The sequence below is a fragment of the Syngnathus typhle genome, linkage group LG12 (assembly GCF_033458585.1).
Source record: "Syngnathus typhle isolate RoL2023-S1 ecotype Sweden linkage group LG12, RoL_Styp_1.0, whole genome shotgun sequence".
NCBI lineage: Eukaryota > Metazoa > Chordata > Actinopteri > Syngnathiformes > Syngnathidae > Syngnathus > Syngnathus typhle.
In genome coordinates this window covers 4,673,631-4,691,479 of record NC_083749.1, presented here as the reverse complement: position 1 = coordinate 4,691,479, position 17,849 = coordinate 4,673,631, and the positions used below count along the sequence as shown (strand labels likewise).

Here is a 17,849-nt window from a genome sequence, read left to right as displayed (position 1 = left end):
CGCTCACTTCAAAGGAGGCCGGGAGCCTAGGTCAGCGCGTTTGGGCCCGTGGGGTGCGGGACAGAGCGGAGGGGTGCTCGGAGGGATTGAGAACAGGATCATGAGGAGTAAAAGAGATGAAGAGTCCGAGCGACGGCTGGAGACAGTGGAAGACAAATAGGAGCGAGGTGGAGACGCTGCAAGGGTCACGGGATGGGGGCGGGGAGACGGATGGACGGTCAATTTTTCAAGTCAGATTTCCGTCTTATTGAAGAGCTGCTGTAAGTGAGCGTAAACAAATACTTCTGTAAATGAAGCCTTACAAGTCCGTTTGGATAATGCTACGTGAGGTAAATCAGAGGAGAAGAAGCGATGGCTGTGATTCAAACATTAAAATGAAGGGAAATTTTGCTAACCAGATTGCTAATTAATGGACTTTTATGTTTGACACTGAAATGGCTAGTGTGACGTAGCGCTGACGTTAGCGAGCAAGCTAGCCGTTTTGTTTTGCTATATCCATTGAGCCTTGGGATATTTTAACCAAAGCATGTGACGGACATTTTATCAACACAGCTGGACGCTGTTTTCATCTCGTCCCGTTGTCTTTCTTACTTAAGAAGTCTACGACAATATGACGTTAATCCCGAAAAAACAGACAAAAGCAAGGATGTAGTCTTTTAAATTTATTGCAAGTTTTCTGTTATGTACATGGATATTTACAAAGATATCCTAATGTGTACTTAGATACATACTGACCTCTGCATAGTAATCTCCCGGTTTCCATCGGAGTATGATTAGAAAACACTATACGAAAAAAAAAAAAAGGGACTATAAAATAACATAACCATCTATCGTAGCTACATGCATGGACGGGCGATTTACATGAGTGACAAATAAATACTATTGACAAATAACATTCTATCAGCTACAAGTATTAAAAATAATCCTTTGTCCACATGGAAGGTGTGGCGACAATAATTTTGAGCTTTGTGTTCTTTTCACATATATATCAAGTAGGTTCCGTAAAACTACATTCCCTGTGCTATCCCGCTGCTAAGCCTGTTTTTATTCTATTGTTAGCGAATGCAAGCTTTCACCGTGTTTAACATAAAACTGCAAGGTTTTTATGACATTTTTGTGGCCCAGACTTGAGTTTTTTGTTTTTCTGAACCTGCAGAGGAAGCCAGTAATCGTCTCAAGATAGCAACACAATTATAGGAATAAAGAAAAATGGATACCTGCAAATAACAAATATCAGCCTGTTTTACGTGGGTTGTTGTAGTAAGAAGAAATTTGCAATTTGGCGAGATTTGGGTGGACATTTTAGTACAACAAGTACGTAACCATTTTCTTGACCTATGTTTTGAATACTCAAACATCTCATTAATTTCTTAAAGACCATGTAAAGCAAATTCGGAGATTCATTTTTAGATACATTGTTCAAATGTGAAGGCAACTGGTGTGCAAAGACTGAGAACTGATGCTGTAGTTTTGGCAAAACTGGAAACATGGCAGTGAAGTGGGTTGGAGAAGCGAGCATTTGGGCTGAACTATACTAGGTCCTGCTCAGATTTAAGATTGGACCACAAATAAGAGTGATGTTTTTTTTCTACATGTCCCTTGTAATGGATTCTACCAATCAGTCCATGGTGCGCCCTCGACCAGTCTCAGCGGTGATAGACTCCGGCTTCCTTGTAGAGATTGGAAACGAATGAGTGGAGACAAACAAATGTAGGCCCAAAACCCAAGAGAGTCACTGGAGATCCACACCAAAGTTTTTGTTTCTTTCGAGTCTTTTTTGTGTGCGTTCAAGCGCTACTAATCTCATGTTCATGCTGCTTATAAGTGCCCAACTGCAATTCGGAAAGCTCCCCTAGCTGTTGTCGTTCCACTCAGGCATGATACTGACACTGTGAACGGCGTGGTACTGGTGAGGCGATAGCGTGCGCTGTATGCCGTGGGTGTAGAGGTACTCGTTCCCCTGCAGGCCAGCGCTCGGCGACTGGATCCCAGCGCCGGGGCTGCACTGGCGGCCCAGAGTCGGGTGCGTCACGGAGCTCTGGTACATGGCGGCGTGGTGACCGTCGGCCAGCTGAGGCGAGGAGTGGCTCGCCACCCCGCCGAGTCTGGACACCAGAGAGCCGGACGCAAAGTGAGCCGAGAAGTGCTGGTAGGGCAGTCGCTCCACGGGCTGCATGGTGGCCACCGAGCAGCTCCCGTAGGGCGACACGCCGGCCCAGGTGTTGCAGCTAATGTCCTCCAAGCTGGGAACGGACTCGGCACCCTGCGAGGGGCCGGCGTACATGCAGGCCTGCCGCTGGCTGGACTCGCTTCGATAGGGCCCGGCTGCCAGGCCCAGGCTCTGCGCGTAGCCTACCGGCCGGTAGTAATGGTCATCCTCGCTGGAGGAGCCTTCCAAGTAGGCTTTCTTGTAGCTGTGCTCGCCCGAGTGGCAGTCGTCCTCCGCCGCTGCTGGGATTCCCCAAAAAAATACTTCAGATAAAGGAGATAAATATTTCAGTCGCTGTGGCCCTACCTTTCCTCTTGATGCAGTGGTAGTCCTGGCCGTGTTCGTGTGGGACCGGATAGGAGCCCGACTGGGGCAGCAAGTCCTGCGAAGTACTGGTCACCCCGTTCTCGCACTGGGAGTACTGGGAGCTCAAAGTGCTCGGGGTGGCCAGGCCTTGGACTTCCCCCCTGAACGGACTCTGGCTGGAGCTCACTCGCTGGCGCACCGTGCTGCGAGGGACCACCGGGTAATCCTTGGTGCTGCGTAGATACCACGCAAAAAGACAAGCGTGAAATGGTCAACGAATGAGCAGCCAATATTTTACAAGATGCGCAAAATCACAGTTTAGTGTTTGACTTTTTGTCCTTTTATGGGTGAAAACAGAAATCTACATGACATTATTTATGAAGAATACGGAATAATATGTGTTTTTAGGGTGCTGGAAGACATTTACTTGCTTTTCAATGTTAATACTGCACTTGAAGAAAAAAGATTGAAATCCATCTTCTGAATTCATGCCATTGTTTTCTGCAGAGCGAGGACACTTTTATTTAGAGCGATTTTATTCTTGTGGCTTCTACTAACTTTTATGGGAAGGACGGCAAGTCAAAGTTGGGGGGGGGGGGGTAAAGTTACAAAACCAGATTTTGTCCTTTGAAAATGTGTTTTGCACGCACTCCATCCCTCATGTGAGCCGAGTAATACATACAGGCTGTGCATACTGACGTATGATCTAAAGAATATGATGCGGGCTGCGGGTGCGCGTGACGTCAACAAAGTTTAGATCCTGCTTGATACTCGCAATTGGCTTGTGCTTGATGCCCTAATTGCTTTGATTTGACTTTCCATGCGAGGAAGCCATTCATCAATGAAAGCCACACTGGCACATCACTGGCACAGCCAATTGAAAATGGCTTCGTAATACAAACCTGGCAAAGCTTCGAGGCAAGGATTTGTTGACCAATTTTTGTGGTTGGGTTATCTCCTGGGAGTCTTTTCAAATTGTCTGTCGACATGTGTTCCTGCACCGTTAGTGTTCAAATGTCTGTTTCTTAGAGTTGAGACAAATCAACACGATGCTATTTATTGGCTTGTCAGTGGCATTTTGTATTGTTAGCATGAAGCTAAACCAATATTACTCAAGCAGCGCTTTGAACAAAAATTTTCTTTTTGACCCAACTGTATGCTTTTTGACTTTTTTTTTCTTTTTTGGTGATTTACTGTGCGCTTTCACCCTCTAAACAAAGGGATGGGAAAAACTAAGTGATAATGTTGTGGCTTTTGTGCAAATCTGAAGCCCACCTTTGCATTCTGGACATCCGGTGCAGTTCCATGTCATCACTTCCTCGAAAACCTTTTGCAAATGGGTTGTTCTCAATTTTAAGCTGCGTTATCTAAAGAAAATAAGCAAATAGCCCGATCAAGCACTGCGATTTCTGCTTATTAGTCCCAGCACATGAAATCTGATCAGATTTTTTCACATATATTATTCCGCTATATAACATTTTAATTTTTATTTTTAATTTAAATTCCTTGCACTTTTATAACATTTCATTATAAACGAAATAACATAAAATAAGTAAAATAACACTAAGTAATCTTTCATCATTTCTCCGACTTTTACCATCCCAAAAGATCCTTGAAATGACATTTCATTATAATAATCAACGTTTCCAAATGTGCAAACAGAAAGGGAGTCTTTTCATTAGCAGGTGAAGTGGACACATGGGGACCTGTAGCACATTATTAACACAGTTATGACTATTAGTGCTATGGCAGATGTTGGCCTGTTTGACAAATATTAGACAGTTGTGCTCAAGGACCTGCACTTGAGAATGCATGCCTTTTTTTTTTTTTTGGGTGCAGGTCTGGAAAGCTCCAATAATTAGCCCTGAGGGTTACGATCTAAGCCCCCAGCAATAGCACGCTGGAAAATAATGAATGCTTTCTACAGAACGTAGCTTCCTGTTCCCAAAAGTAAGGAAGCCGCTGATTGGCTGCAGAGGCATTACGAGCCCCAAATTCTGCTCTGGTCTGCTGTACGCCCCCCTCGACCCTCGCCTTCTCTGCGCCCCCCCCCCCCCACACACACACCCAAAACCAAATATATCGACGCCCACGTGTTTAAATGATCTTAAACAGACGCTGTTTATACATATTTAGTCTTTTTCGTCTTTCTTGCACATATTTGCGGAGGGCAAACATGCGACTTGGTTGACTGCACGCACACTAACATGGTGGAAAAAAAATCACCGCACGCGAGAGTCATTCATTTAAAATGTGCGGTTATTCATCTAAAATAGCAACGACTATTCATTCAAAAATGAAGACAGAATAGTACGAAAAAATGACGTTTTTTTGTACAACAATCGAGAAATTTGGTCGGTCCTTTTTTTTTGACCCATTGGGTTGTTTCCGCCTGCAAATGTTTTTAGAGTATTATTAATATTAGAAGTGTTCTGTTACACGCATTTTTAACGTTCAAATAAACAAGCAAAATAACCTATACTCATTTCGATTTTTATTGGGAAAGAAAACAAGAACGAAACAGTCATCTTAAAAATATAAACTTGGGAGGAGAAAAAAATATATCCGTTTATTATAACTGTAATAATAAAAACGCTAATTAACTTTAGCGACGATGTGTTGTGACCTGTCACTAAAATATTAAATAAATACACCTTAAAGCAGTAAGTTTAATTTCTTTTTTTAAGTCGCCTAAAGAATATCTTCTAAATTGTTTCCGTTTGTCATGACTAGTTAATCAAACGAAATAAGAGTAAATATGCATTTATGGACACTACAGTACTACTACTATTAATAATCGTTATCATCATTTTTTTTTTGTCTTTTGGTGGGTATTTTGAAATTCCCGTCGTAATTCAAAACAATAAGTAAATAATTGCGATAGTAATTACAGACAAACCGACAACTTCAATTAATTCCGCCTGAATCGGTATTTTTAATTGGTATTCACCGAAGTACCTGATTAAATTATTTATTAAGTAAAAACCGTATTAAGTCAAAAAATCGCTGCGGTTAAACTTCTCCACAGAACTAAATTTGCACGAAGCGAACTAGCGAGCGGAAAGTGTGACCTTGTGGTTCTGGTAGGACGTGACGGCAATGAAGGCTGTCTCGGGGAAGACGTGCGTGCAGAAGGCCGTGTTCTTGGACCCAAAACCGTTGTTCTCGTCAGCCTTGACGATGTGGATTCTGGGCTGGTACTTGTGCATTGAGTTCAGGATGATCTGGGGGAAAGAAAAACTGAATTTGACATGCTTGGATGTAAGGGGGGGGGGGGGGGCTGCGTGACACCTCTGTCGTACTTAACATCACGCACATTATTTTGACTACTACGCTACTACGTATACACGCAAATATATAAATACTTAATAATCATACTACAAGGTGAGATCATAACATTGGAATTTGAGCAGAGCTCCACCCAGGCTGAGCCAGTGTGGATCTGCGCCAGACAATGAGTTGGGAATAAAATGTGAATTCATCTGCAGGTAAAAAAATAACTACATCACAAGACAAATGCAAACTGCAAAAATAATTTGTCAAGACTGTTGAAAAAAAAATCACTGTCATTGCTGAATATTCAGATGCACATTAGTAATGCTCATATTCTAATGCTAAAAAAATAAACTCGTAAGATTTAGGGGAAAGTTAATAATACAAAGAAAAAAGATATGCTGCGACTTGCATGTTGTGCAAATCGGCCTATGTTACACCTAATGTAATTCAAATATTAAAATAAAATGCCCATCATCAATATACATAAATGCACATACAAAATATTGAAGACTGAAATGAAATGCATCCCATGTGATTTTTAACAATTGCAGTCGCTTTAAGATTTTTTACAAAAATGATTTGGCTCCACCTTTAATGCCACAATAAAATAATTTGGTTACAATATTTTTTCTCAACCCCCCACACACAGGCTGCTACTTAGACTTAGCTCCTCCCCCTAAATGCGGAGATCTTTGACCAACAAAGATGACATACTTCGTTGAAATTGTTAACCCCTCACTCATAAAACCCTTCAAGACGTCATATAATGCCATTATTTACATTTCATGATGCCAATAAAAAGAAATCATGTAACATTTGTGTAGCCAGCCTCACATAATGCACAATCTGTCCACATTAGAAAATGGACATGAATGAACAAATACTTTTCATTTTTCAGAGAGTCACAATGTAGGAGTGGTTCTAATATTTTACGCGTCCGCATTAAACCTTCAAATAAGAACAGAATTAGATCCAAATGTTTTGTCAATGTTTTGTGACCTGTGATACGAATAGGCAAATATTTTCCAATATACATAAGAGCATCATACAAAAGTGGTCTGAATATTTTAATGTGTTGATACTTCAGATGCACCCCGGATTAAATCCAGATTTGTTGTTCACTCGCATTCTTGCCAACCGGCACATGCAGATATGAAGCTTTAGCTGACAAAAAACATAATAAATTGGGGCACATGTTGCTTTTGAACTCACTCGAACCCTCCCATCGGCCGCCTTTCTGCCAAAGCTGCTCTAAAGTTTTCCTCATGCAACTCCAAAGCGATCCCCACAATCACGTTGCCGCTTTTCTTACACAGTCGAACGTGCTAAGTGACGACTTGCAGAGGACACCCGCGTATGGCCGCCGTCCAATCGGCTTGAACTTGACTTTCTGCTGTTTCACTAGTTAAAATGCGCCACATAAAGTCTACGGCCTTTGAGGAAACACCACGTTGGATTTCTTCTTGGCAAAGCTTAAGATTCAAAAGTAAAGATGAGCTCCCCCCCCGCCCTCGCTGTTCCTTTTCTCCCCCTCCCCCTCCCACCTTTGGTATTCCGGCCTATCTGTTATCTGGAGGGTTGTTTTTGTACCTGCCTTTCACTGCCACACTGACCTCCGGCATGCCTCCACAAGGCTCTCTTTGGGGGCCGAGTGAACCTCGGAGGCCATAGAAGGATACAATAGTGCTCCATTATTAGTTTCCAGTTGAATTTGATCGCATTTCATGCCGCAGTAGCTTTTGGCAAAGGCCAGACACCGGACTGGACATTTTTTTGCGTCCGCGCCGTGCTGCATGAACGTGCTGAGTGAGCCCGGCCACTAAACAGCGGGCGGGATTTCACGATAGATGGATGCCTGCATGCCCTAAAAGTCCTTCATTAGCTCCAGGGCTTCCCCCATGCTTTGACTTTTGGAGCGATTGCTGTTTGACAAACGTTTGACGATTTGTTTATCATAAATGTCAATATGTCGATCACACAAACACAGAAAAAAAAAAAAGCAAAATACGGACATACATTCTTTTTACTGTGCAGTATTTTAAAATATATACACATGGACAAAACTTTGGTTTAATGTTAAGATTATAGAATAGCTGCATTTAAATAAAATTGAATATCAGCATTAACAAAAGGAGACCTGGTCAGCCATCCGTCTGTTGTTGGCATGGACCAAAGTGGGTCATCAAGCCATTTGAGCATTTATTCAATAAATAGTGGCACCAGCATGTCAACTAATGCACACTTTTGCCTTACCACTAACAAGTAGCTGTCCTACTTGTATATGCCAAACCTTTTCCTACGATTGTGCAGAAATGTCATCCAGCATATCTGTGTCAGCATGTGTATTCTATGCACACATCAGAAGGAGCAGCACAATCTCCCTTCACTTCAAAATCAACATCCCACTAGAAGCTAAAAATGTCATGTCCAAAATGCACATTTCACCTCGGAAAATGACACCGTCCGCTAGCTGCGGCTTCCCAATGTCCAGCCCGCATACTGTAGAGGTGGCGATAGATAGGGGTGTTTGCACTGGACCACCCAGTGGGGTTCTAACCCGAACCCACGCCACTCCTAACCCGACCCCTCCTCTTTCATGTCTCACAATGATAGTGAAGGATCACTTTTGGTCCTTCTGGCTTCCTCCCGGCTTCCAGTCCCTGGGTTACAAAGGCTCGGCCATGCCGCCATTGCTATTTATCTTTACGTGCTGGCATTCAAATATAAAGACAGACCATGACTCCAAATCCAACAAGAGATGAATGCAGATAAATATACACGTAGATTGGGTATAAATAGTCGGAACCCCCCCCTATTTAAATCAATGCTTTTTTGGGTGATGAACAGCTGAACTTGAATTCCGACTCTCATGGGCAGGTGCTTCAAGAAGTCACATCACTGAGAGTAGGAGGGTGTGCACACTTGTGCAACTACATTATCTCTGTTTACTTTTACTTCGCCTCTTTAAGAAATGCAGTGGACAGTGGTTATAAAAAAAATCTACACACCCCTGTTGAAATATCAATTTTTTTTGGTAAACAATGGGTCAATATAACTCATTTTGAAAAGCCAATTTGAAGACCTTGGCTTTCTACATTATACATAATAATAATCAGTATTTCCGTACAAATACCTGCCCATTCCCTTGGCCCCTGCATCCAACTGATCAATTCTTCCTGCTTGCACTTCAGCACTTCTGCGACTCATTGGCTTAAGAGTTTAAGCTTCGTTGTTTCCTCGCTGCTTTCCGAATAATCCTCAATTGAGCTCCTGCGCTCGGTGCCGCACAAGTGTTGCACTTCCCGCCTCGGGCTCATCCTAATTGCTACCCGCCAATTTATTCCGTCCAGCTGCACCAACACAAGCCATATTTCTGGCGCGCCACCATGCGGCCTGTCATTTATGATTCCCAGGGGCACCAAAGAGACGAGCGTTCTCCGTACACTGCAACTAATCAAGAAAAAAGAAAACAGCACTCCAACCAGAAATTTACAACACCATTCACATTCCATCCTAGCTCCGGTTTCATTTGGCCAGCTGGGCCCTCCTGGCCTAACTAGGTGCGACCTGGATGCGTGGCAGCTCACTTGTGTACGGAATGTCTATTATAGTGCTGCTCAAACTTTTCCTCCAAAATTGCTGAGGAGCCCAAGTGCCACTAGAATGACCAATATTAAAATACAGTAGCATAGTAGGCCTGAGTGTTCAGCATAAAATGAGGCCAAAGTTTTGTTTGTAAAAGGCTTATCGTGCGCGTACTCAAATGCAGGATTGCATCTTGTCAAATAGCTAGCTGCAGGAAAAACATTTTTTGTTGTTGTTTCAAAAAAGTCTCGATATTTAACATTGTTAGCCACTGTAACATCTTACAAAGTTTAAACATTAAGATTACAGCTAAATACAGACAAAATAAAACTGGCCATAGATATTGTTTCTATAAAAATGTACTGCACATATGCTAACAAAAAACACTGTACTTTTTAGGAAACAATTCCTAAAAATGAAAAGCTAACATTTTGTACTGTACTTCATAGTTAAATGCAACTGAGCTGCACTCAAAAAATACACTGTACTGGAGTTTTAAAGATTAAATTTAAATAGACTCTACCACACTGTTAAAACCAAGTTAAAAACATATTTTCAAGGCAACAAATTCCAATACCATTTTCAACTGTGAAATTCAACAAAAATATTTTGCTAATGTGAAAATTTGCTTTCCCACATTCTCAACAAAGAAATGAGTTATTCCAAGTTAAATTTAACAGAATCTCGTAATTGTGCTTTTGCTCATCCCGGTGATCAAATCCACCAGCGGCTAAATAGAAAACAGCAACTAATATCCTATATGGGGCTCTCATTAATTTAATGAGCGTGAGCTAATAGTCTCTACTAAACATCAGCGTTTGATGGAAAACTGCAGCCAACAAGCCTCTTATTAGCATGGAGGCACATTGATGGAGTGTGTGTGTGTCGCAGATGTTTAGGGGCGGGCTCATTCAAGTGAAATAATGAGTTTTTAAGGAAATGGCCAACAGGCCCATTTCAGTTAAAAAAAAAGAAGTTTCCTCTTTTTAATGCACGTGCACTGCATTTAAGAAACAGCATTTGATGCACAAGAATTTCCTCGGTTGCTAATTTCTTTAACATGAAACTATTACAAACAATCAAGTCATCTTCTATATCGAGAGTCCTTTTAAAATCAGCATGGTCACAATCAGTGTGCAAACTAAATCCACACTGGAAAGGAAAGTTTATTTTAATTTTAATTTCTACAGATTAAGTGGAGTGCTTGAGTGGGAAATCATGACCGAAATTTGCAATGCAAAAAGCAAATAACCTAAAATAAAGAAAAAATAACAGTTTCAAAATACATTCTATTTCCAATTCAAAATATGTACGGATCCTTTTTTAAAACGGTTTCGGGCCATCACGCGCAAACGTGGGCTGATGTGGAAAAACTCTCTTGAGTCTAATAAACGCACAAGAAGTTTACCAACAAAACGCAGGATAGAGATTTAGGAGACAGGCCTAGGCACCTACGTGTCCGAACGGGTCCAGGTGGTTGTTGGTCAGCTTGAGCTTCTGGAACGAGACCAGCTGCCGCATCCAGTGGGCGCCCGTAGCCGGAGAGTCCGGGTGCACGTACAGCCTCCCGGGCATGGCGGGCTCGGCTTTGCCTGTCACCGACCTGCATGCAGGGTCGCGTACGCAGTTACTCCAACCATTACATTATTAAAACCCAAAATATGTATCGAACAACAAGTCGGATTGGGATATTTAAAAGCAGCCGCACGCGCGCAATTGCGCATGACGCACAAGCGAAATGACAAGCAAGTCACGAGAGATTTTGCAAAAAATGAAACACGTTGTTTTGTGTGGCCAGACGATCGTTAGATCAATTATTCCCGATTTTAATGAAGACAAAACCAACGTATTGGTTTTGAACGTGTTTTGGAGACACTATTGACATGCGATTCTCTCGCTCTCTCTTTTTAGGCTGTGCAATGACTCAACACGACACGCAACACGACAGAACGTTTATGAGTCAGGTAAGCCATGCACCGAATAAATAACCAACTCATAGTATGCGACTGATATATCCTGCTTTTTAAAAGTTAAGGGGTCGTCGAAAAAAAATCCCTTTTTTTTTTTGTTGCACGAACAGAGATGCACCCAAAAACTCACAAAATGTGGACAATTTTAATTTAAATGATTTTTTTGCATACATACATACATACATACATACATACATACATACATACATACATACCATTTATTATCAGCAAACTTGTATCGATGATCATCTGCGGGCACTACATCCATCAACAGGATATATTTAGTTTTGGGGTTCAGGCCGGTGACTTTCACTTTAAAGCTCGGGAACATTCGCCTGCCAAGGGGGGAAAAAATAATCAATGTTCCCAAAGATCTGAATGTAAACTTTTGCAGTGTCAATGATTTTGCGCCCTCGTGTTGCGCAGTTTTGCCGCGCCACGAACAACGCGCCGTACTGGCACGTTACCAACAATCGATTAATACGGTCAGGGGTTTCTAATAAAGTGACCCGTGAGTGCGTGAGTCATCTTTTACCTGCCCGCTTTGGTGATGATCATTTCGGTGCCCACCTCGTGGAATTTCACCCACAGTTCCCTCTCGTGCAGGTAAACTTTTATACCCTCCATACCCTGAAAAAATATTATTTTTTGGCAGTGGGGGGAGCACTTGTGTAATTATTGTACTTAGTTGATTTAATAGCAATTTTAGTTTGAAACAAGTTTAGTTTCAGCAAGTTCCAGTTTCTCTAACTCTGCTTAGCAACCGTTGTCTGATTATAATAAAATGTTTGTTTTATTCTACGAACTACTGGCTTCTTAAATTCAAAATATTGCCTCACAGCCCATTTATTTTCAGACAAATAAAACACTCAAAATACTCATAATTTTTGGAACTCTATTTTTACCAGAGCTGTATATATATTTCAATGCACACATTTGTAATTAGTTTTACATAACGCTCCAAATACCATTGGCGCATAACATTGTAGCCTATTTTAGTCTGCTGACCTGTTGGATGTAGGTAGTTTGCGAGGACGGCGACTTGCCGGACGTCCCGTTGGGCTTCTCGGCTTTATCTTCGCTCGGAACCTCCCTCGAATCCGAACCAGCACCCGGAGAGGCTTGCAGGCTGAAAGTCTCTTCTGGGTCGGCCATCTCTGGACTACAAAAGCCCCCACAAAAAAAATAAAAATAAAATAAAAACAAGGAGCACGCTTTGATTTAGAATTTTTAGATTGACAAAGACATTAAGTACGCAAAAAAAAAACAGCAAACGAAGTATGTTGTTGATGTTCGGCACATAACGGTCCACACGTGACACCTGGGAAGGCCCACAGGACCCTATCTTGCCCCCCCTTTTTTAGCTCAACATGATCTCATTTTACTTTTTGGGGAGATATTTGTAGTATAACTATATTACAATGAAATGAGCATTGTTTCCACAAAACACGATGACTCTACGGATTAGGTTGATCTTACCCCCAAACAAAAAGACAAGGGAAAAAAGAAAAAGAAAAAGCACGACGACGCTTCAGAGAATAGTCTTTACTTCCTCAAACAATCAAAAAATAAAAAGTCCAAATAATCCACCCAAGGCTCGGTATCTCCAAGTATTCATCTTTTGATCGCGAAATACGAGCTCCAGAGCGGCGGAGTTCGTGCGTGTCCGGCGACAGGGCTTCGCGTCTCGGCGTCGGCTGTGAGGAGCTACCCGGCGGTTGCCTGCAAGTGGCTGAAATGCTGGCGGTGCATTTTAGGGCTGGCGGCGCTCGAGTGAGCCGCGGCGCTTACATGCGTCGAGCATTGGCTGCCTTGCGCTTGGGTCCCCCGGGAGCAGGTCGGCCACCTCCTTCTTTTCTTTTCACTCTTACGAGACCCCCTCTTCTTCCCACCTCTCTCTTTCTCTCTCTCGCTCTCTCTCTCTCTCTCTCTCCACCGAGCCAATGAGCATCAATGGGCAAGCGTGCGAAGCGGAAGTTGTATCCTTGCGTTGGGAGGGCTTAAAAAGGAGTGTGTGTGTGTGTGGGGGGGGGGGGGGGGTTAGTCATAGATAGATAGATAGATAGATAGATAGATAGATAGATAGATAGATAGATAGATAGATAGATAGATAGATAGATAGATAGATAGATAGATAGATAGATAGATAGATAGATAGTCTCGCCCCAATAAAAGATAGTTGAATATATACTAAAATTTCATGGAAAAAACGCACTAAATAATCGTTCCACAAATAAATAGCCCGCCTCAGTTTGTAATTTTATAATCGGCCCCCAACTAACATTCGAACCCTTGGCCGGATGGCATGCAGTCACCGCACCCACAGTTAAGCGCCATACTAGCTGATTTCTTTCCTATGGTGACTTAGAATTTCATGCACATTTTTGATGTGAAGTGGTTATATAGCCCTAAATTCGTTTTAAATTGAGATCCTGGTCTCCTTTTAAGTTTGCAAACCGCATCAGTGTGCTGAAGGGCTATACCTCAAGAGTGAGTGTGTGCGCGCGCACGCGCGTGTCGCATTAAACAAACGGTGGCATCATGTTTTTTCTAGACTTTGTTGTTAAAAAAAAAAGACTTCCCAATGACTCCAATTCCGTTTACAAACAAATGAAGTGGTTTAAAACGGCCGTTTTAGGTGTTCAGGTTTCACATCAGTTTTGCGGCACACGGCAAAAAAAAATATTTGATCATGCATGCAGGATGTTGTGCTTGATACTTATATTGAATCATAATACACCAAACTTTGACTTTCTGTACTAATTATTTACGTAATTGTTGATTATTTCATTTACGTCTTACGTTTTGGGAGCAAAAAGTTGATTTATCATAGAATGCAAAGAGAACATCTTGCAGTAAGAAATGCTGCACAATTCAGATTATCCCAAGTTGTTCCGAACGCGCCGTTTAGTGCAAAATATATATTTGAATGTGTACGCAAATTGATGATTTTCTTATTTCCTAGATGTGTTTGGAACCGAAACGTGATCTGTTGCGATAGGTTTTATATTGTGATGAGCGCGCTATAAACAGTTACGAACGCGTTATCAAGTATGGTGCAACAGTTGTTCGTTAACTTTTTTGCCCCCCCCCCCCCAAATAAAAGAAAAAAGACAGTAAACCTGCTAACGAGCATGTTGAAATTTAAATTGCATAATTGTAATTCAGTAGATGCCAATCAAGTCATTCTAAGAACAAGTTTAACACTGCCAGTACAATTAATTTAAAAAAAGAGAAGAATATGAATTGTTGTATTATATCATAATAGCAATTTCAAACCTTTTAAAATTTTGTTTGGTAATGAAATAAATAAATAAATAAATAAAACCTGCACCTTCGGCACAAATCAAATATTCTAATTGATCATTTATAGCGACTTTGCGCTAACGCCATTAGAGCGCATGTTTATGTCACGTGACACGTGGCGCGCAAATCTAATCCCGCACGCGCACGCTCACATTTAGGATTAGGGTTAGGTAAGAAAATCATTTCCCTAGAGACTTCACTCTAGTTTATTTTACATAATTTGCGTTTGCTTTAAAATCACATGGTGTCCCTTAATTGCGAAATGACGCGCGCATTAAGATTGAACTTGTATTGCTTGCTCTCCTATTTCCTCCCCCATTTTAAAAGTAGTCACTTTGCTTGTGCATACTTTCAAATCCACAAATCCTCCAAAATAAATGTGTGCAGACTAATTAGCATTCAGTCTAATATTGAACAACCGCGCACAAGAACAAGGCCAACATTTAGCGACTGCACGCGCAAAATTTCTATCACATGAATTCATAACAAAACTGTCAGTGTGCGACACACACACTCATTTAAAAATGGATTAATCAAAAACAGTACACACACACACACACGCACACGCACACACACTGGACTAAAATATACTTACAAGAGGTGCTCCTTACCTCCTTGGCTGTGCTCTGACGTGTGTCTTCAGGCAGCTTGCAGGAACTTTTTGGCTGCAGGCAGGACTGCTTGGGTCCGCCTGCAAAAATATCAACACGTGGAAGCCAATATGGACGGGAGGCAAAAACAAAGTGTCAGCTAGGCCAGGTGACGGAATAAGCACCAAACAGGCCGTTGATGTTCGCTCATTTGTGGACCGGCTGCAGTGTCGGATGTTTTGGAACCTTCCTTGAGCCAGGGCACGCCAATTAGAAAATTCCCTGAGCTTTATGTAAGACAAAAATGTCAGGAAGTATGCATGCTGAAGTAGGCTAATGATAATGAATGTTATTGTTGTGTCTGTTGTTATGTTTTGGTTTGTCTAGCAGCATTTTTTTTTAGGTTGCTTTTCTCAATTTGTTCTTCTATTGTTTAGCAGCCAAGCAAAATGGTACTAATGTGATGAATACTTCATAAAAAAGTGAGGAAAAAATATTATATTTGCAGTCAATGGGGTACAAAAGTCTGTAAAATGGCATTTTTTCTCTTCTTTCTCCTCTTCTGCAGACAACTGTGATGACTTACAAGAAAATTTTTCTCTGCCACCATTTTTGTGACATTGCTAAGTAAGAAAAGATAGAGATGCAAAACTTTGAAAATAACATTTGGACAACCTCCAACTTCTTCCATTTTTTTAACATATAACATTGGTCTGAATGGAGTTTAAAAACTTAGGGGAAAACTATTTTGGTATATTTTTAAGTAAGCAAGCCTGGTGGTGCAGAAATGTCAAAATTAGAAAGGAATGTATTTGTTTTCCTTTTTGTAAAAATAAGACGTGGTGCAAAACTGAGAAAAAAAAGGCAATCGGTTGTACTCTATTTCTCCTCATTTTTATCATTTTTTTTAATAGGTGAGCATTAAGGTGCAAAACTCTGAAATAAAAAAGCCCATTTGGGTCTTGTACCCCCATCTCACCCCGTCACCCCTTATTATATTGTTTGGCAGGCAAGCATGGAAGTGCAAAACTGACAAAATAAAATTCTGCATTTGTTGACCCTCCACTTGATGAAATTTTGATTAAAAAAAAAAAAGCATTTGTCTTTAAGGATGTGTGGAAACGTGACATTAATTAGCTTTTTGCAAGAAGACTTTGAATGAGCCTGCGGCCATTTTTCTTCTAATTGATCCTCTTCTTTCCAATCCAGCTTGCCAGCCTGGCCACACAAGGGCCTGTGAACTGTGACCTCTCGAATGACTTCACCCTTGTTCTATTGGACTAAGACGAGCATGATAAGCTATCTGCGCCTCCATGGCAACACGCGGCCCAAAGGTACACACACAAATTCACACGCCTACACACACGTACATATTGATGTACAAGAGGTCCACTTTTCCAGGCCGAGTGGCACGCCTCGGCCCTTGGTGACTGGGCGGGCCTTTTGGTGGTCGGGTTGAGCGAGCCGGGGGGCTGACATGTTCCTGCAAACAATCACATCACACACACGGGGACCCACATTCCAACTTCCTGATCAAGCCAGCACCAGTACACACAGAGACACGCAAAGCTCGGTCGACATCCCCCACGCTAGCCCAAATGCAAAGAAACGAGCAAGGGGTGGGTTTAGATATTTATTAGGGCAACAAAATTAATACTTTTCTGTCAGAACTTGTCAATCTCTAATGTGATATGATGAAAATTCCTTCACACAAAAGGGCAAGCTCATTTGGACACAAGTGAGGCAACGCCTGACTTGAGCCATATGTCTTGTACTCTGCTGCCCTCTAGTGTTGTACTTTCGAAATAGCTCATTCATTGCATTAGTGGCTAGTTTGCAGGGACGTTGAAAACCTGCACTCATATCTATGTCACGATGTAATATCTGCATTTTCTGACTGTTTCCTGCCAAATTTCCTTGTCGTGAACACGCGTTTTTGTTTTGTTGCATGAATGTGGTTACTCTGTTTTTTTGTCTGCCATCTAGCGGACGAGCAATTAATTGTCCTGCCTGTCACCTATAATACATGAGTCGTCGTAAATTACTGTATTTCGTACGAATTAAGAAAAAAGTGATCATTTCCTGCAGCATATATAGCTGATTGTTGGGAATCAGTGGAAGTGATTATATAGGCGCCCTTGGGGTCACTCGAAATAAATACGAAAAGTGTGGCCGCGTCGTGGCGCACACATGGCGTGTAAAAACCCAGCTAACGACCATGGGAAGCGTGCGGTGTGGTCCCCTCTTAATATCCACAGACCTGGGTGGGGGAGTGGAGGGGAGAGCCTGGGGGCCATCACGTCTCACCTCGGTGGGGTCACGGCACCTCGAAACCTCGACATGTTCAAATGCACAAATTACGACGCTTGTCAAATCCAGAAATTATAAACGAGGCCGTTTCTAAATCCCACCTTGACTCTTTGCTCCATCCAGAAAAGGTTTCTCTGGTATATGAAAACAACTAAAACCTATCTTTTTTTAATTATAGTGAACCCTCGTTTATCACAGGTAAACTTTTTAAAGTATCCATGTTACAGTTGCTTGCAGTTTTCCCAATTAAGAGGCAAAGCGTGCTTGTTTCAAGTTGTTGTTTTTTCTCCCAGTTAA

At 41.8% G+C, this 17,849-nt stretch overlaps 1 protein-coding gene across 1 annotated transcript; it reads right to left on the bottom strand.

Moving 5' to 3' along the window:
* Window positions 1-738: 738 nt before the first annotated feature.
* On the bottom strand, window positions 739-12,501 carry tbx5a (T-box transcription factor 5a). The gene is made up of 8 exons (XM_061293978.1): window positions 12,355-12,501; window positions 11,882-11,976; window positions 11,562-11,681; window positions 10,832-10,979; window positions 5,587-5,739; window positions 3,791-3,882; window positions 2,516-2,748; window positions 739-2,448 (listed from the first exon to the last, which is right to left on the bottom strand). Exons 1-8 carry the CDS (start codon window positions 12,499-12,501, stop codon window positions 1,853-1,855), a joined length of 1,584 nt encoding a protein of 527 aa, XP_061149962.1. The 3' UTR covers window positions 739-1,852.
* Between the last annotated feature and the right edge of the window lie 5,348 nt (window positions 12,502-17,849).